Source organism: Macrobrachium rosenbergii, chromosome 24 (assembly GCF_040412425.1).
Source record: "Macrobrachium rosenbergii isolate ZJJX-2024 chromosome 24, ASM4041242v1, whole genome shotgun sequence".
Taxonomy (NCBI): Eukaryota; Metazoa; Arthropoda; class Malacostraca; order Decapoda; family Palaemonidae; genus Macrobrachium; species Macrobrachium rosenbergii.
In genome coordinates this window covers 17,245,121-17,267,620 of record NC_089764.1, presented here as the reverse complement: position 1 = coordinate 17,267,620, position 22,500 = coordinate 17,245,121, and the positions used below count along the sequence as shown (strand labels likewise).

Here is a 22,500-nt window from a genome sequence, read left to right as displayed (position 1 = left end):
CTCCACGAGTGAAATGTAGCAAGCAGTAATGTGTCCGTACACTTTGATGGATTATATGAATACAAGATGATGTTTGCATGAGCTTTTCCCAACAGAAAAAGGAATGACTAAAACTGAAAATATATCAGAAAATAAGAATGCTGATATACCTATATTAATAATAATGATAATAATAATAATAATAATAATAATAATAATAATAATAATAATAATAACAACAACAACAAAGGCGATATCCTAATGGAGTTCATTCCTTCCAGCTTATGAGAGGTGTTTAATTGAATCAGGCGTTCACCGGTATTACTGAGTAAATTCTAATCTTGTTAATTTGCCGCATTCATATTCATCATCATGTATGGCCACTAATTTTATATAATTCAATTATATCTATCGCACATTTGAGTGGGTGGAGGGAACAGAATTAATATCCTACTTATACGTCAATTATCTTACGGTCATTTGTTTAGAGAAATGGCCAATTTCCTCCAGCTTCCTTCCGAAAAAAGCTTCTGGGTCTTGTTTATTTCTGCACTGTTCATTTTCTAACATGTAAAAAACATTTCTTTGTAAATTTTACCCAACAAAGAAATGTAACTAGAATCTGATGTAATCATACATATACAGTATATATATATATATATATATATATATATATATATATACACATATACATATATCTATATATATTTGTATATATATATATATATATATATATATATATATATATATATATATATATATATATATATATATATATTTATTGTTCGTTCGTTAAAGATTAAGCCAGCCTTGTGCTGTCATGGGCTCTCGCTCAGCCCGTTGGAAATGAATGTATGCATGGATGTATGTATGTGTATATATATACACACACACATATATATATATATATATATATATATATATATATATATATATATATATATATATGTGTGTGTGTGTGTGTGTGTGTGTGTGTGTGTGTATGTGTCACATTCTGCGCTAACTTTGTAATACTGCCATAGGAAACAATTCGATGTTACAAAACAATTAAGTACTATCATGAATTTAAATGGATTTGGAGTTAGTTAAAGAGAAAAAAAATATGATTAACAATCTGTTTCAACAGTTTGAGTCTCAGTTGAGTAACCAACTGCTTTATTTTATGCTCTTTCAAATATTTGGAATCAGTGTTAGTTTTTTAAAATCATAATCATATACTGCATTTCTTTGATTTTGGAAGCTCTTTCATTATAAATTCCTCCGTGAAAGTTTTTTTTTACTTGGAAACATTACTATAGTGAATTTCTCTTTGTAAATATTTTCTGTTGGTCGAAAACGCGTTTCTAATTTATGCATCATTTTAAAACATATATTTTGTTTCGATGATTTAAAATCTTCATACCACTTTATATCTCTTCAGAAACATATTCCAGTTAGTCTGAGAGCTTTCTTATTGATTAATACCTCCACTGAAACATCCATCTCCTGCTTGAACATCTCCGCGTAATCTAATTCAAGAATCCTTTTCCTCTCCTTTTGAACAGACGTCCCGGAGTCGAAGCTCCTGGTGGAGGGAGGACACAGGAGCGCAGACGGCGGAGGTGGCAGAGAAGTCCTCGAGGGAAAGAGCATTACGTTCTTCTGCTCCGTGAGGGCAGACCCTCCTGCCTACAACATCACATGGCTGCACAATGTAAGGCGATGAAAATCTTGCTTAAAATTTGTTCGTGATGCGCAAGATACAGCTATGAATTTTCTGTCATAATTTTGGATATGAAGGGTAATAATAATAATAATAATAATAATAATAATAATAATAATAATAATAATAATAATAATAATATAACACATTGTTATTATTATTAATTACATTATTATTATTATTATTATTATTATTATTATTATTATTATTATTATTATTATTATTATGCCTCATATCCAAAATTATGACAGAGAATTCACAGTAGTAGTAGTAGTAGTAGTAGCAGTAATAGTAGCAGTATTAGCAGTAGTAGTAGTAATAGAAACAGACCCTGTAATTTACATTTACGTTTTTATTTTCTCATGATACACACACTTTTACATATGAGCAATTTACAACGCAATACTATTCCTAGCTTACAATAGCGTTTGCAATTACCTTCGAATATAGTTTCGATGATGATAGCAGAAGCTATCGCAATAAGTGTGGAAATTGTTCATTTGTAAAAATATGTATAGAAAGAATAAAATAGAAACGATTTTCGCTTAATGGGTCTTTTCTCCTACGAGTATTATTAACTATATAGCGTGATTTTGTGTCGTTTTCATTATTATTATTATTATTATTATTATTATTGCAGAAAATCATTAAACCTGTTTATCTGTGTTAGTAAAAAGCGGGAAGCCTACCAAATATTAAAATCTAATGTCACCGAGGCATCAAAAATGAATGGAAAAAATGTGGTGTAATAACCGTGAAAGCCAAAAACCTGGCGTTGAAAGGAAATGTCAAAAGTCATGAAGACCACAACTTAACATCATAATATAAATCATTACGAAAACTTCGTCCTACAGCAAACTGATGCCCGGTAGCGAGAAACTATTAGAATATAAAATTTATGAAATTCAAAGACTATGGGACTCCACATGCATTTTCCGTAACTTAACGGATTTATACATAAAAATAAAAAATATACGGACCTAATGTACGTTATGTACACTGTTTGAGTTCTCAACTTTCCGAATGGTGATGAATATAAGTGAAAATTCGGGTAAAGGTAAATAATATTCTTTTAGCTTGGCTCAGTAATATGAATAAAAATTACCAGGATTGTGAATGAAACTAATTTTAGATATACACATATCTGCTGTGCTCCTCTATGATTGGAATAATTAGCAATATACTCTACTATAGCTGGGAAGTCAATTTATCGAAGATGTATATACATATATTCATATATGATATATATATATATATATATATATATATATATATATATATATATATATAAATATAGGCAACAAATGTTGTTTAATATCCAAGCAGCTCGAATTGGATATTACAAGAAATTTGTAGCTTAATTGCATTTAGAAAAATGATCGAATATATATATACATATATATATATATTATAGATATATATATACATATATTTATATATATATATATATATATATATAAATAAATATATATATATATATATATATATATATATATATATATATATGTATATATAATATATGTATATATATAAATATATATAAAATATATATATATGCATAAATATAAATATATATCAATATATATATATATCTTCGATATATATAATCTATATATATATATATATATATATATATATATATATATATATATATATATATATATATATATATATACTGTATATATCTTCGATATATGTATATAATATATATATATATATATATGTGTATATATATATATATATATATATATATATATATATATATATATATCTTATATATTATATATATCTTCGATACATTTTTAAAATAAAATTTTACTACTGTATAAGTCACCTAATCATAGAAAGAAATTTTATCCGAAAACTCTTACAGTAACCTCTCACATTCCCTCTTAGCCCTATCACCTATTCATTAGGAAGTTATCTCTGAACCGCGTCTTCATCATATTAAAATTTATCACATTTAATCCCATCCCCTATTGGTGTCTTTGTGTGAGCTTTCTTACTTTTTAGTAACCAATGTCAGTTTTACATTGTCACAGGACTGCATTCTTCTCAGATTGCAACTCTTCATTTACGACTGTTATTCAATGATATTTTTGCTCATTCATTAAACCTTTTATTGCCTCTACTTTCCTATCCTCCAGGGGCAAAATTTTTCCCCCTTAATGCATCCTATATCTGCGCTTTGAGGATTCTTTGGTTTTCCTTCACTATACACTAAATTTCATTAATGTATCGTTTACTGTATTCATGTTTTACTTATTTTGCACCTTTAACTGGATAACTGTTCCCTTGTGACTGTGCTGCCACATCTAAGTTTTGCAGTTTCATCATTAAACCTCTTCATTTTAATGTCTTAAGTGCTGTTTTATTATTCTAATTAATTTTTTTTTCTATTGGCTGTTGTACCTTCTTTTACAACAAACTTACCTTTCTTCTTTGCCTTCTATTTCCACTTTTGCTTCAGACATGTGTGATCTGATGTACCTCAAGCTGCTGTTCTACCCACCAGCGTATTCATGAACTTACTCTTTACGCATGAATATTCTTTGCAAACAGTACTCCAAACGATAAAGCCAATTCACAACAAGGATTCACAAGCATTTCTGTATCCGCTTTCATCCCAGAAAGCAATTTCAAACCTATCAACTATGCCATCCCTTCTCTTTCTCCTATTTTTGCACTTAAATCATTCTGTGTGTACTAACTCTTGCTTTCCAAACACATATACACACTGTTTCATACTCTCCGTGAAACTCTCCCGAACTGGCACACTTTTTTTTTTATATTCCTAGGCTATATATATATATGCTACCCCAATATTTTCTTCTGCTAAAACCTAATTTTCCCTTTACAATTACTGGACTAGTACATTCGTATTGTTCCACTTATCCCTGAAGTTTTCCTGACGCAAAAACCTCTACCAATTCCCCTCGCAGTTCTGGACTTGCTGCCTTTTCACTTTGATCTTAATAAATGCCTTAACATCCTTAAACAAATAAACAGTCGTGAATCCCTATCTCTTGTACCATATTTACGTAGACTAAACGCCTCAAGAATCAATCTTTTATTTCTATTTGTCTTTTTGAAAAAAAAAAAAAAGGTAGCGGCAATGGTAATGTTTTATTTAACAGTACCCTAGAGAAGTAAAAGTGTCATTGGCCTCAATGGATAAGAGCAATGCATCACACCAAAGGGTCCACTACCCATGACTAGCGCTCCCTATCTTAGAACATGCTGTCTTAGCATCCTACGCCACTGACACCATCAGCCAGTTATAAACTGACTGCCTGAATTACATCCACATATTTTTTTCAACACTAAGCTGTTGCCTTGAGCTGGGGTGTCTCCCACGAAATAAAAAAGAAACCGTAACTGCCACATTCACAGTTCTACCGCAGGAGACTTCAATAACACAGTAGACTCACCATCAGCGTGCCAAATCCCTTACACGTGCTGAGCCATTCAACATTATCGTGTAATGTAGTCCCGCTGCCAGGATGGCGAGGCTCGCCCATTCCAGTATTTCCTCTACAATATCTCTTCATTCGTTTCTAGGTCGTCTTTTCCCGTTCGCCTAAACACTTTTGAATTTTATACTATTCCCTCCATTCTTTCTCCATACACACTAACAAACACACTAATATATATATATATATATATATATATATATATATATATATACACACACATATATATATATATATATATATATATATATATATATATATATATATATATATATATATATATATATATATATATATATATATATATATATATATATATATATATATATATATATATATATATATATATATATATATATATATATATATATATTTCATTGTCGTTCACTGCTTAGCTCAATAGATGCAGAATGAATTTTCCTAGAAACGGGTTCAACCTGCTTCTCCGTGGAATCGAACTCCGGTCTCTCGTTTGGTGAAATGTGCTTGTGCATAAATGTTTCTACGTGTTCACCTCTGCGTATTTACATACAAAACATTTGCCACTAACTAAGCTCATATATTTATATGCATAACTTCTATCGGGCGGAAGCTAGAATTAAAGATTTAAATTAAAAATCAGTTCTTGGCGATAGTCACAGGTTACTTCAGTCAATAGTTCTGAATAAGTGATAACACTTAGGTGTCACCTCTACACCGAAGAATCCGTTTCACAGCTTTTCATGTATTGCTTGTTAGACTTCCCACCAAATGGTAGTTTCATTTGCACCATGCATCAGAAATTCAGACACTTGTGTTGGAATATTTTCTTCCCCTCAGGGTACCGGAAGCACCCCGTAATCTACATTTTCTAAAAAATATTTCGTACCTTTCACAGAATGTGCTCTACCCTCTTCCCAAAGCTTGCGTTCGAAATGGGATCTCTACTGTACAGCCGCTTTTATTGGCTGCATTTAAGGGTTGTTACGCGATGCTCATTTTACAATGATCAGCTTCCATTCTCTTCGTTTACTGAGAAACAGAGGATAATATAACGTAACAGTATTATGGGTACTTAAACATACTTCCGTTTGCTTTGGTTCTTTTTAATTGTTTTTTATTTGTGTTTACGGCTTAAAAACAACAACAATAACAATAACGATAATAACAGACATATAAGCAAATAAATAAACTAGGAAATAGTGTAGATGCATAAAAGAGGCTAATAGCAGGAATTTTCTATTTCCGAATCACCAGCTCTGCCTTTATGCGGTAAATTCTCGGAGAAATTTAGGGAAGAAATATTCTGATTAGAAGGCAATTTCCGCAAAAGCTGAAATGTTTTTGGAAAGTTGTTGGGCAGTTCAGCTAGGAAATAAATGGATTAGCCACTGCTATTTTCGGGGGATGCTGGGGGCACATATATGAGAGAGAGAGAGAGAGAGAGAGAGAGAGAGAGAGAGAGAGAGAGAGAGAGAGAGAGAGAGAGAGAGAGAATATCAAATGTCAAGGACTGCAGGATCATCTGTTCATTGAAGTAGACAGAGGCTGCTGAGCAAACAAGCAGAAAAAGGTTATGTATACATTTAAGTCCTTCCATGCACAAAAGATAAACGAACAAGTGAGCAGGCAATATAAAAACTAAACAGATTCGAGAGAGTTCGCGCGCGCGCGCGCGCGCGTGTGTGTATCCCTCTTCCCTTCAAAAGTGAGTGTACCTATCCACGGTGGTCTACATATTCAACTTTTCACAAAATTTCAGTTTATTGATTTTTCGACACGAAACTCAATCGTGAATCCTTAAACCGATAAAATCGAGAGGACCATCTCCTTGGTAAGTTTGCAACAGAGGCAGACTTACGAACCTTGACCCCAAAAACCACTTGTGCTTGATTTTATAGATCTGTTTATCTTGTAGTTTTCGAATTCGATCTCTCTATTTTGTTTTTATGGGAATGTAATAAATACTGCCCAATTTTGTGAAGGTGACCCGCTCTGCGATTTGAGGGTGAATATAAATTTGGAATGGGAGCTGGGTCGAAAAATCCGTTGATTTCCACTCATTTAGAAAAATACTTTTAAAAGATTACAATAATTAAAATTGGAAATGTTATGTTAAAAAATAATTTAAAATATATGAAATTGTTTCACTTCCACTTAGACCTGTGTTCTTAATATACAAGAATTAGATATACATAACTCTTTGTTATTTAATATACAAAATTAGCCAAATATAAATTACACAATTAGATTATTAAATATACTCTTAACTTTGACAGTGTCTCGGTAGCTTTGTGCAACATATACTGAAAAAAAATAAACAGTGGGAGATAATTTTGTTTCCGATATGATATTTTTGCCAGGAATTTAAAAGTTTTTCACTAAACCGAGTTTGCTTTCATTAACTGTTCTGTGCTATTTCTAGATGTCTTTTGACCCATGGTAATGCCAAGCATTCTACTAGTAATAAAAACATGTTATGAATTTTAAAGTTATTGATGATTTCAGAGTTCGCCTAAAAGAAATACGAAGTACTGAATTGAATATGGCATTAACACGCCTGTACAGGAAGTGTGCGCTGTTGGAGTTCGCATATAGGGCTTAAGCCTCATTTCCTTTACAGCATTTTTCGCCTATAATGAGGAGTGATCATGAATCTTCGAAAATACTGTTTATCGTTGGTTATCTAACTTTTATTATACGACAATGTTAATGATGATTGATGATTATTCTAGCTTTTATTGTACGACGATGATAATGTTGATTATTCTAGCTTTTATTGTACGACGGTGATAATGATGATTATTCTAACTTTCATTATAAGACGATGATGATGATTATTCTAACTTACATTATACGACGGTGATAATGATGATCAGCCTATTCTTACTTCATTATACGACGATGATAATGATGATTATTCTAACTTCCATTATATGATGATGATAATGATAATTATTCTAACTTTTATTATATGACGATGATAATGATGATTATTCTAACTTTTATTATATGACGATGATATTGATGATTATTCTAGCTTTTAATATATGACGATGATAATGATGATTATTCTAGATTTTAATATATGACCATGACAATGATGATTATTTTAACTTTTATTATATGATGATGATGATGATTATTATTATTATTCCAACTTTCATTATATGATGATGATGATGACAATGAACATTATTCTAACTTTTGTTATATGCTGGTGGTTATTATTATTATTATTATTATTATTATTATTATTATTATTATTATTATTATTATTATTATTATTATTATTTTCATAAGAGATTGCCGTTGCAACTACATCAAGTGTTTCATTTATTTTACGTAACAAAAATAAGAGAAACAAAACAAATGATGCAGTTGAAAAGCCAATCTCTTTCCAAGTTACAACAGCAAAAGAGGATCTCATTATAATAATCATAATGAGATTATTACTGTTATATACGAATTCGTATGGAACATTAGTAATGGCCATTAACTTGCGAGGCATTGTTCCTCTGAATATAATGCCTCTTCGTGAAAAGGAAAGCGAAGAGGAATGGGCAAGATAAAGAACAACAAATAAACAAACAGCAAGAGAGTTGGCTATTAAAATTTCCGCAATAAAACGTAATGGAGAAAGCACTAACGAGAAATAAAAAAAATGTAAAAAAAGAAAGGAAAAAAACACATAATATAGCAATGAAAACCAGATAGCGAGAAATAAAAAAATGAATAATCATAAATTACAGAAAGATGTATAATTATGTAGTTAAATGAATTAAAACACTAACGAGAAATAAAAAAAATGTAAAAAAAGAAAGAAAAAAAAACACATAATATAGGAAAACCAGATAGCAATGAATAATTATAAATTACAGAAAGATGTATAATTATGTAGTTAAATGAATTAAAACACTAACGAGAAATAAAAAAAATGTAAAAAAAGAAAGGAAAAAAACATAATATAGGAAAACCAGATAGCAATGAATAATTATAAATTACAGAAAGATGTATAATTATGTAGTTACATGAATTAAAACACTAACGAGAAATAAAAAAAAAAAAAAAGAAAAAAAAAACACATAATATATGAAAACCATATAGCAATGAATAATCATAAATTACAGAAAGATGAATATGTACTTACATGAATTAAAAAACAACTTCAATGACGATACAAATACCTGTTTCTAAAATGCCTCTGTAAACAACAACAAAATGCGAGTGAGAAAGAAATAGGTGGGAAAAAACCCCGAAAAAAGGCATCCTATGATATGTCAGGTATATGTGTAATACCGCACATAAATTTAACTTTGCTGGGCTGAAATATAGCGTGTACGCAATGGACGTGATATATTGTGCCATGTTGAATGTAATGTCTACTGTAATGTGATATATCGATGTACTTTTTTTTTGTTTTCTTTTCGGTGCAGTATAGGGTCTGAGGGCATGAGGATTTTGGTGGAAGTTAACCCTTGGGGAAATTCTTCTTTATTGCCGCATTCTTACGCAAGCCTCCGGTTTTGTGCTCGTCTGTTTCCTAAAACTGTTGGTGAAATTATCCCTGATGTTGTTTATCATGACGACCAGCGTTCCGGAAAGCAACAGTTAAGAGTTCTCTTATGGGAAATCCGGCGGGGCTTTGCATCCAAATATTCATAAATGAATTTATTCTATTCCTGGAAGTTTTAGTTATGGTTAAAGTGAAGGCAAAAACGCTTAAAAAGAAGGCTATAGGAAAAGGGGAAAACATAAGCATACTGTTTATTATACCCTCGCGTTCATTTGCATAATGTATTAGTAATTAACAAAAGAAGCAGCTGATGACTAGACAATGTTGATAATCCTTCTCATCCCATCATTTCAGGGCCAGTCGCAATTAACGAAAACAAACACCGATGATTTATTGATGGCGATGATCTAATAACTCTTAATTCTTCTTTAAGGGCGAGCGGTAATTAACGAAGACAAACTGTGATGATTTAATGATACTGATCACCTGAATCTTCTTCTTCTTCTCCTTCTTCTTCCCGAAAGGGTCGCGTCGTGTCAGTCACCGGGAGGAGATGGCGTCGGAATAACACGTCGCTCGTCATCACACCTGTCAATCGCAATGACTCTGGGTTGTACACCTGCCTGGCCTCCAATTCCGAAGGGGATGGACACTCCAATGCCGTCCATCTAAAAGTCGCTCGTAAGTTGAACTCTGAACTTTCTCTCTCTCTCTCTACTCAATATTTTGAAACGTTCGTGGGAAATATCTTTTATTCCCGTTCTACCTCCTTCGTTATTAATTCTGACTTGATATATGTCTGTGTGTATTACATAGGCTTATAATAAAGTTGCTCGTGAGTTAAATTCTCTCTCTCTCTCTCTCTCTCTCTCTCTCTCTCTCTCTCTACTACTACTACTACTACTACTACTACTCAATATTTTGAAGACGTTCATAGGGAAATATCTTTCATTCTCGTTCTAGATCCTTAGCTCTTTATCCTGTCATTATGTCTGCATGTATGTACATTTATTATAGTTAAGTCACTCCTAAGTTAAGTTCTCTCTCTCTCTCTCTCTCTCTCTCTCTCTCTCTCTCTCTCTCTCTCTCTCTCTCTCCACTACTCAATGTTTTGAAGTTGCTCTAGTACTACCTCCCTCGCTCGTTATCCTGTCTTTAAGAATGTTTATATGTAAGTAGATTTACCACGCTTATGCACTGAATAAAAGAAATATTTAATACAGTATGTGTAAACCATTGCATATATGTATTTCGAATCTCTCCTTATCTTATAAGTATCAAGGTAAGCCATTCGTTCATTTTGATGTAGTGCACGTTCTCTTATGCCAGACTTACACAAGTTTTATAACCCTGAATACCCTATTGAACCAAAGAACAAGGAAAATAACATTTCCCAATCATATGTATACTTTGTACTAGACAATGGGGACGGAGGCAAATTGAAAATTACACAGTATGATCATTTAATATGTCTAACTTCTTCCTAAAATGACTCTTGTGATTATTATCTATTTTAGTGGTTCTCAACCTATGGGTAATTACCCACAAGTGGGTAATTTGGATAATCTGTGTGGGTAATGGGAGCCTACTATATGATTTATAATTTGTATCTTAAACTTTAGAAATTGAATAAAAACATGAGTTGGCAACTTTGCCTGACTGGCAGACTGGCAGTTGAACTGGTGAGTGCTGAATCTCAGTTGAGTGGTTGCTTTCAACAGTTTACCACCGTATCTTTGCAGTCGTCTCTGTAGAAACCTCAGTAAAGGTTTGCTTCGTTCTTTTTTGTTTTGTTTTTCAAACATTTTTTGGTGGAGGTAATAATACCCTTAATTGTGGAAAAAGACTTACCTTGTTTTATTATAGATTTATGGAATCTATACTATTGTAATTACATTTGATGATGTGGGTAACACAAACTTGAAGAAGTTAGTAAATGGGTGATGTAATGAAACAGATTGGGAACCACTGATCTATTTGATGTTTGGCTTTTTTCTTCCTAAGTTGCTTCTGAAAAGATTAAAGTTCATTTGATTATTTTTTCCCCAATCTGCTGCCATTCAGTGCTTACAGTTGATTAAAACAATTGCCTCTTCTGGGATTTGCATAATCATCAAGCATTTTACAGTTCATTTATACCAGTCATAATTCCAAAAAAATAATTCTTTGTAATAATTTCCTACATATTCCTTAGATGCAAACAGATTAAAATCTGTCCAGTAACTTTTTACAAATTTTCCGGATTGATCTTTACCTACTCGAGAATTTGAATGCTATTTGCTCAGCTACTTTCAGAGACACCGGCATATTCGAATGAATTAAGTCTTCCTCTGATATATCTGATCGAATTTTATAAATCATGCACACACACTCCTCTGGCGCTCCCAAAGACTTAATTTTTTTCTCTCTTATCCTTCAGACGCTCCTTACTGCTCAGGGAACCCACAAAGTCAACTGGTGGTCGCCGCAAACAAGACTATAAAACTATCTTGTCAAATGGAAGCAGTTCCTAAGGACATCTCCTTCACTTGGATGGTGGCGCCTCCTCCGCCTATGCCCATACCCAAGGCAGTCGATCCTAAGGGCATGGTCATACCGGGAGGAGGTGAAGTACCCCAGCAAATACCGCATCTCTCGAATGTCCTGAATTTACCCCCGGGTCAGGCTCTGCCCTCGGACCCTGATTACAGGATGACGCACAATCCCATGTCCAAGGAGGTACCTCCTCTACCTCCTTCGTGGCCGAAAGAGGACGACCTTCTTGCTAAGGATTCCCTTCTGCCTCATCGCGTTGATCCATCGTCACCGGTCAAGTCTTATGCCACCATTACCCCAACAGCTCCGATTCAAGTCATTTGCTACGCAAGAAATCGCGTAGGACGGACACGGGTGCCGTGTACGTATGCACTTAACGTGGTCGGTAAGTAATGAACTCATTTCTCTCTCTCTCTCTCTCGCTCTCTCTCTCTGATTGATTTCTAGTTTTATAAGATTGATTTTTTTCATTTGCAATTTCAATGGGGAATTCTGCATGTCCTGATATACTTAGTTTGTGTTCTTTGAAAATAGCGAATTTTAGTCGCATGATTTCATGACCCCGTATTTTATGAGTATTAACAGAAAATGTTACGGTAGATACAGATGTTGACTGATATATTCTTAGTACTAATAATAATAATAATAATAATAATAATAATAATAATAATAATTGAGAACGCCCTTGATAACAGGGATAGTCACATCCTGACAAGCTTGATCTCATTCATTCCGAGACTATACAGAAACAACAGGCACTGATAACTGCGAATTTATGACCTGAAGTTGTCACTCAGTGTGTCTAGCTAAGAATCACCTCTACTACTCTTTACTTGTTGCCCATTCCTCTCTTATCCCTAAGCCAGTGTCATTCAACGGGTTCTGTTCTGTCCCACACGAGGTGAAGCCGTTACTGGCAAGTTAAGTATACCTTAGTTTAACCAGACCACTGAGCTGATTAACAGCTCTCCTAGGGCTGGCCCGAAGGATTAGATTTATTTTACCTGGCTAAGAACCAACTGGTTACCTAGCAACGGGACCTACAGCTTATTGTGGAATCCGAACCACATTATAACGAGGAATGAATTTCTATCACCAGAGATAAATTTCTCTAATTCTTCACTGGCCAGTCGGAGAATTGAACGCGGGCCCAGCAGAGTGCTAGCCGAGAACGATACCAACCCGTTCAATGAGGAACTGTTACTGGCAAGATATGAACTGAAATGGAATATAATATCCATAAAGAATATTACAGTCCACACAGTTTTCAGAAGAGGCCGACGGGAGGTTACCATAATACCACATGGAAAAGAGTGAAGACTATAAAAATCATGAATAAAAAGAGAGTTAATAAAGTTATAAAGGAGTTTTCACAATCCAAACAGAGAAAATGTGGAAATACGCGGGCATGGCTCTGAGTTTATCTTGCATATATTCTAAGCAATTAGCAAACAAAGGCACAAACAAAGATATTAAAGAGTAGGAAATGATATTAGTCAAATACTGAAAAATCTTAACCGGGAGTAATTAGGCCCGACTAATTGTTCCGGCCGAGTGATTTATTAATTAATTCAAATGCAGCTTTCCTTCTCGTGCTAACAATATTTGGATATTTAATTTTGATGCTTCGATGTAATTATAAATCATTGCTGATAAACTTAGCTAGTTTAAAGTCAACATAGAAAGAGAGAGACAAGAAAAGGAATAGAAGGCATGTTACGTAATTTTCTCTCTCTCTCTCTCTCTCTCTCTCTCTCTCTCTCTCTCTCTCTCTCTCTCTCTCTCTGCTTCTCTAAAAATGTTCAAGAAAAGGTCATACAACATATAATTATAATTTCTCTCTCTCTCTCTCTCTCTCTCTCTCTCTCTCTGCATCTCTACAAATGTTCAAGAAAGGTCATACAACATCTAAATAATCTCTCTCTCTCTCTCTCTCTCTCAATAGAGGTCTTTTCGTTTAACCATCTCTCTCTCTCTCTCTCTCTCTCTCTCTCTCTCTCAATATAGGTATTTTACGTTTAACCATCGGAAACCCAAAATGCTCTCTCTCTCTCTCTCTCTCTCTCTCTCTCTCTCTCTCTCTCTCTCTCTATTCCTAAATATTCAAGAAAGGCCAAACAGCATCTAAAATAGTCTCTCTCTCTCTCTCTAAATATAGGTATTTTACGTTCATCAATCTGAAGCCCAAAATGCTCTCTCTCTCTCTCTCTCTCTCTCTCTCTCTCTCTCTCTCTCTCTCTCTCTCTCTCTCTCTCTCTCTCTCTCTCTCTCTCTCTCTCTCTCCCCAAAAAGAAAATACCAGGTAATGTTATGGAACATCGGCAGGAATAAAAGAAAAAAAAAAGTATAGATAATGGGATCCGAAATGAATGATTAGGGAGAAACGAGAAACAAGGGATTCCGACATTCCTTTTTTGAGGAAGATTCCGATCAGATATAATAAGCGACCAATCGCTTCAGAGACTGAGACGGAATTAATTGAACTGCATATGCACGTCATTTTTCTCTCCTTATTTTCTTTTTTTGGGGAGAAGAAGAAGAAGTAGAGAATGACGTACGAAAATAGAAGAGATAGATCATACGCGACGTGACAGAGGGTGCGAGGGAAAGACGAGAGGAGGGAAACGCGAGAAAATATGATAATGAACAGGAGAGAACTGGTTATGGAATCCAATACTTTTACGGGGGAAGATTATTACGAAGTCGGGTGGTGGAGGATTTTGGGGACGTCTGACTATTTCCTCATTCGTCATGTTGAAGAAATGGAATTGGGACACATCTGTAAGAGTGCGGGTTGTGTATCTACTTATCTATCTGTCTAGCTTTATACAATTCCTTGTAATTACTTACACTATATATATATATATATATATATATATATATATATATATATATATATATAGTATATACTTACATTATATATATATATATATATATATATATATATATATATATATATATATATATATATATATATATATATATATATATATATATATATATAGACATATATATGCATACATACACACACACATATATATACATATATTTATATATATCTTTTATATTAATTTCCTTTGCTGCCTTTCTGTGTCATTTCCCTCCCCCTTCCCTCTGCCCTCCCCTGCACCTACACCCAAAGTTCCTCGTTGGAGTCGGTAGAATTGTGGGCTAGCACTCGCTAGGCTCGAGTTCGAATCTCCGACCGGCCAATAAAGAATGAGAGGAATTTATTTATGGTGATAGAAATTCATTTCTCGCCATAATGTGGTTCGGATTCCACTATAAGCTGTACTTCCCGTTGCTGAGTAACCAATTGGTTCTTAGCCAGGTAAAATAAGTCTAATCCTTCGGGCCAGCCCTCTCTAGGAGAGCTGTTAATCAGCTCAGTGGTCTGGTTAAACTAAGATATACTTAACTTATTTTTGCACCTACACCAAGATATGTCAGTTGGTTGCATATGACCAGAAGGTAAACAGTGCTGGTGCTGACCGTAGACTTTTTCTGACTATTATTAGTAGGGTTCATTTAGCTGTGGGTGTGGGTATGGGTATGGGTATGGGTATGGGTATGGTAAGGGTATGATATGGGTATGGGTATGGTATGCATATGGGTATGGGCATGGGTATAGGAATGGTATGGTATGGGTATGGACTGGATATGGGTGTGGGTATGGGTATAGTTATGGGTATAGGTATGGGTATGGTACAGATATGGGTATGATACTGATTTGGGTAAGGGTATGGGTATGGTACTGATATGGGAACTAGCAAATGCAAGTGATAGCGAGCAGACACGTATACTTGCAATTCCTTCAACTTCTCAAATCTTTCCGTTCTTCATTTCCTCTTAACTGTGTTCCACAGCCTCAAAGTTCAGCAGCTCTTCAAAACAACTGCTCCATCGACGACATTTATCCACTTGCATCTTCTATTCTGGGAACCATTTGCTCATTAGCCTCTCACTTTCTACATTCCCTCCCTCAAGTACAACTCACCTCTACGGATCCACATCCATACTCGTCACATCTTTCCCACTCTTACTTTTTCTTGATTACTTAATCCGCTTACTTGCATATATCTGCACATACTAAATTTGTCCTGCAACTTTCACATAACGCTTCATCTCCGCATCAATTTCTGCATTCTGGATTCCTTTGTAAGTATTTAGATTGGGAATTTTCTTATTGCTGACTCCCTTATCCTTTCCTTGAATTTTACATAATCCTCTTGTTCTCCGTTCACTTTGGTATTTTCTCACCCTATCCTGTTTTCCATACATCTCTTTATATCCCTTCCTCATGTCTTTTTATCCAGCTTAGCTACACGTTTTCAATTATTGCTGTCACTTTCTATTTTCTCTTTTTCTGGAAGCAAATAACGACCAGATATACCTCCAGCAACTCCTATTCTCGCCAATTCTTCCAAGAAACTCGCTTTCCTCTCTACTGTTTACTGATATGACTTGACAAACTCTTTGACTCTTCTTTTTCTCATTTCTACGAGTATTTAAGGCGTTCTGGAGGGAACCACGCATTCCCAAAATCAAGACCTCATAAGAGCACAGTTCCACAAGGCTCTCTGCAACCCCATTCTCTTGAAGCATTCCAGACTTATCAATTACACCATCTCATTCTCTAGTACCCAATTGTACGATAAAATGATTTAGTACCATCATTTTTGCTCGTTTATCAAACCTTGCCATACTTAGATGTAGGCTCTCCGAACTCCCCCCTCCTCTCTCTCTCTCTCTCTCTCTCTCTCTCTCTCTCTCTCTCTCTCTCTCTCTCTCTCTCTCTCACATACCCACACATAATTATTCTTTTTCACTCCACGCTGATGCACATTTACCGCATCTAGTTCTAAACAGACTAAAATCAGTTGTACTCCTTCAAATCAGTTGACAAAGCAAATGCTGTTCCCAGCTCAGGCCCTGTATTTCTCAAACACCCCAGACATAGCTTTTCGTCCTTAATCCCTGATACCCAACCACTGCTTTCGTCTCACTAACTGACATCTTTCGTCCCTTTCGTTATCGCATTCGCACATACGTAAAACCCAAACAATTAACCTTTTGTATTTTAAAATAATTCTTGTAATATGAGTGTAGAGTATGGGGATACTAACCCTATGCCTTTGTCTATTTTGTGACAGCCATACCATGAAAAGGAAAGCTCATAACCCAATGAGGGGCGATATCTACCCAAACCTTTACATTTGCATGAACATGTTATTCTAATATATGCACTGATCACCACTGCCCACCTATTTTTTGAAATATCATAGTAATTAGCACGCTCATGCACATATTATGTACACAACTTTCAGTACAACACAAAGAGTAAAACTGATGTGGGAAGTCAGCAAGTAGAAATGAATATAAATATATATGAAGAAAGAAGAAACATCACAATAAGAAACCCAAATGCATCCAAAAAATTGCAATGTACAGCTAATCGTAAGGACAAAAGGCCTAAGCATTGAGTACTTAATTCTCATGTGCTAAACAATATTATTTATGTATCCAGCAATCGAGTTTGCGCAATAAGGCTTAACCTTTCCTGTTCTCTTCTCTAATATGTTTATTTTTACAGTAATTCTTCATCACTTTTCCCAAACAATACATTATTACACTGATTCCGGGTATTTGACTTACATCTTACACGGTCAAAACATTTATTGACGGATTATTACTTTTGGTATTTCAACACTCGAAAATATACTCATTATTACGGCCGTTACATGGAATCTCTCTATATAAACAATTCGCATTTCCGATGAGCAGATTTGATCAAAATTGATTTTGCTTTTGATGTAGCCATAAGAACTATATTAACATTAATTTTTATATATTTATATATATATAAATATAGTATAGTATATATATATATATATATATATATATATATATATATATATATATATATATATATATATGTATATATATATATATATATATATATATATATATATATATATATATATATATACTGTATATATATATATATATATATATATATATATATATATATATATATATATATATATTATTTTGCTGTTACATTCACGAATCTACAGATTTACCTCTTGGAGGAAGGTGACTGAATTTTGGGTCAAAAGGCCAGAAAAAGATGAACAAAAGAAAAAAACAGAGAAAACAAGAGTAAAGGCACTCCTAATATATAAAACACGCAAGAACACCTGATGTATTCAAACTTGTCATAAGAGATCTGTCTTATGTTCGTGATAATACGATATTCAATTCATCAGAATGAATGACAAAGAGAGGATATAACTGAATAAAAGCATATCGGACTTATCTACCTCTTCCGAGAGAGAGAGAGAGAGAGAGAGAGAGAGAGAGAGAGAGAGAGAGAGAGAGAGAGAGAGAGAGAGAGAGAGAGGGCGGGGAGGGGGCGTGGACAAAGACACCAAGCATAAGAATAGGTCTCTCAAAAAGTTCCTTTGTCCAAGTGATACATGCAATACAACACTGACTGACCAGCAGCTGGGTGACGCTACGCACACACACACACTTGCACAGAGAGAGAGAGAGAGAGAGAGAGAGAGAGAGAGAGAGAGAGAGAGAGAGAGAGAGAGAGAGAGAGAGGAGAGGATGGGGGGGATGTGATATATGAGAGAAAAGCACGATAAAAGAGGTTTCATTATGAATTTGGGTCGAGCTTTTCCCGTCCGAGGAAAAGGAGAGAGAGAGAGAGAGAGAGAGAGAGAGAGAGAGAGAGAGAGAGAGAGAGAGAGAGAGAGAGAGCGCTCACACAATAGACAGGAAACCATACCAATGAAAGGGTGCTGAGAGGTGCATTCACATTACGGACGTCTGATCCGTACATCACCATGAAAGGGCAAAATGCGCCCCCCCCTTTTTTTTTAAGAGCGAGCGACTGATTCAGCGCTGCAAAGACCGGTTCCGTCGTCACATATTTTCGGGGTAAATGTTATCAGCTTAATGAAAATTCGGCCGAAGTTTTCTTAAGCCTTTTAACCTTTGACAGTATTTGTGCCTCGTTCATTTGCATATCACGGAAAGATTGTAACTCATTTTGAACCCGTCGGAATGGGGAGCTGTTGGAAGATAATTACTCGCAGAGGTAAAATGTGTTCTCGTGAATAGACTTCGTGCATTTATAATGTATTCATCTGACGTCTAGTTGAATTTATCACATACCCATTCAGATGCTCTATTATTATTGAAACTACTGAAGCTGTAATGAAAGGGAGATATTCGAACATCGTCTTCACATTTGAAAAAGAACGAATTCTTTGCTTTAAAACAGAGATTGCTATTCCATTTTGTCATGAAAAGAAGTCAATGTAAGTCAGATATTACTAACATGTTCGTCCAGAGATTTTGTGGTCTCAGAATCATCATTTTCTTCTTAATATGGAATGCCATACGGTAATTACTGATTCATCTGCCTTGATATTATTATGAACTGGTGTTTATAACAACATTCATGTTCGTTATTTTCGAGGTCAATAAGGATACAAAAAGTAACATAGAACTAGGAATAAATGAAAAAAATATTTCGGGATTCCTTTAAATGAAACAATTTAAAGTTTTTTTTCATATCTGATTTATGCATTGAAATCAGGAGCAATGTTACACGTTTGTGTACTTTCAAACTATAGTTTCTTTCCATGTTTTGTCTATGTCGACAACATTTCAACCACGGATTAAAATGCACACTTCTTTGAAATTTCCAGAGCCTCCAGGGCCTCTGCAGAGTTGCAACATTACGGGCATCAGCGAGACGAAGCTGGAGGTTAAATGCGATACCCACGCCCACCTCCGCAGTACCAACGCCTTGGATGACGCCGGCCACATTCACCACTCGCCAAGTCTAGGATACGTCAGGTCGCCAGAAGCAAGTTCTAGAGCAAATCTCGAGGTAAGTGATGAGAGAGAGAGAGAGAGAGAGAGAGAGAGAGAGAGAGAGAGAGAGAGAGAGAGAGAGAGAGAGAGAGAGATCCATGGAAGGCACATGAGAAGTAATACCACTGCGTAGATAAAATTCCTTCGATTTTCTTCTTACAATTCTGATGCGTTTAATGTCATCAGTTGTAATGCTTAATCGCTTTATCTTTATAAAAAATTTTTTTTATACACATAAGCATTTCAGGTTATATCCCGAGCCTTTAGATGTAGTAAAGCTTACAGTGAAAAAAGTTATTCATCATTTAAGCTTTAAATTATTAACTTAGCCATATTATTTAAACTTTTCAGTCCCCTACATTTTTAAACTTTGAAATGAAAACCATCTTGCTACTTGCGGTCTTAAGTAAGTTAATGGTGGCGTTCTCAAAGATCTTAAAACATTTTTGTTAATTACAGTTTACCTCAATATGAAAAGGGACAAATCTGACTAAGTATGAAATTAAAGTATCAATTCCCCTCAAATGCTCAGTTTTTAAAGCTGTTTACCTGACTACGTTTCAACGGCATTCAACCATTTCCCCCCGCGTTTGCATATTCTATAAGAAGTCGTGTCACCCTATAACACCAATCTGTCCCCCTTCGCCAGTTTTGGAATTTCCAATATCGCGCTTTATAAGAGACACCACCTGCAGATCAAATCTAAATTTCCATTTGTTGACGGTTGAGGTCCAAAGTTCTGAATGCGTTTGATCGCCTGGCGCTGCGCGCGATCTAAAACATTGTACCCTCCAACGAGTTTTTGATGCCGCGTCTCTGTATAACTGTGGAGCGATGTGAGCGTTCGTTACAAAGTGGTGATACGTGCTGAATAAATTTTTCGCTTCCTGCAGTCGCGATGTCCATATTGGAAATGTCCGGATATTATTATTTAATGAATAGACCAGAGGGATATTCTACTCAATACTGTCTACTCATTCTCGACCAGGCTCGAATGGTTGGCTCCGTAACACTCACCTCTATATTCAAAATGCTTCTTAGTGCCTCTTGGTCCCAAGATATTTGCATTTATTCAAGAGGCGCGACTGGAGCTTCCATCAGGCCCCAGTTCTTTGCCTTCCCCTATTTAGGTGACTTCCTAGACCGAATGTTACAACATTTATTTTCTGACTTATGCGCAGATAACAGCTAAATGATAATAACATTCTTTTATAGCTACATTTTCCCCTTTCTATTCTGATGCGTACAAATGTACGTTTGTTCATTCAGATAAAATAATGACTCAGTAAGTTTTTCATATGAGGTGGGGTCTTCCGTGAATTGATTCCCCCCAGGAGGAATCCACCACCGCTGACAGAGTATTAGTTACCTATTTGACTGCTTATTTAATTATATATATATATATATATATATATATATATATATATATATATATATATATATATATATGTATGTATGTATATATACATATCTATCTATCTGTCTATATATATAATTTATATACATATCTATCTATCTATCTATCTATATATATGTATATAAATGGATGCACATGTATATATGTAAAAATAAATATATATACACATATATATTATATATTATACTGTATATATATGTATATATATAGACCCTAAATAGTGGGTGGGACTCTCTGTCTCTCTTGGCCAAAGATCAATCATGTGCGTCAGGTCAGTCAATTTACTGATGACTGCTACTGCTATAGTAGAGAGCAGTACTTTCTGGATATTGCCATCCTAGGCAGAGCCAATATTTTTGAATACTGATATAATGTACTTCACGGCAGAAAAGTGCTTAGTTAAGGGTTCAGAACTAATTAATGGGAGGAAATTCCCCCAAAATGGCAGCTAAGTATTTCTCTCTTGAAGCCACTGGCAATCCCATATGTAGTAAGTGGTGCAACCACGACATTGCTCCAAAAGGTAATACCAATGGGCTGGTATACAGATATAATGTACCCAAAGACAGGATATTGCTTAGTATAAGGTTGTGACCCCCTTCGATAGTAGGAAATGCCATTCTAAAGGTTGGATAAGCCTCTTCCTGAGTTTAATGGCAGTCAAGTGTTTCACTTAAGTGGAATTCAGGGAAAAGGGAATAGTAGCTTACTTATAGCTCTGTGTGGTGTGAAATTTAAGTGACATGGACCTTGGGGTTTTGTAACTCCATACCTTGTACTATGGTTTATGGTTATGAGGTGCATGGAGGCGATGCACAGGCGAAGAAATGGATGATAACTGATTTGCTTGGAAGAGAAACCTGGATGGCGTGGCGCTTAGTAAGACACAATTGGAAGGGCAGTGTGAGCAGGAATGGGAAGGGCAACTACACAAACTTCGACATTCATCTTTATTGTGCATGTCTTCTCAAAATTCTGGATATCAAAGCCCTTCCTTTCCAATAAC

General features: G+C 34.8%; 1 protein-coding gene across 1 annotated transcript in view; it reads left to right on the top strand.

The window, feature by feature from the left end:
* The window catches only part of LOC136851893 (uncharacterized), a 152,186-nt gene that overhangs the window by 112,974 nt on the left and 16,712 nt on the right, over positions 1–22,500 (top strand). The window contains exons 7-10 of the mRNA XM_067126230.1: positions 1,524–1,672; positions 10,174–10,330; positions 12,069–12,569; positions 19,909–20,093. Of these exons, the coding sequence (XP_066982331.1) occupies positions 1,524–1,672; positions 10,174–10,330; positions 12,069–12,569; positions 19,909–20,093 (992 nt within the window). The remainder of the gene's footprint in view (positions 1–1,523; positions 1,673–10,173; positions 10,331–12,068; positions 12,570–19,908; positions 20,094–22,500) is intronic.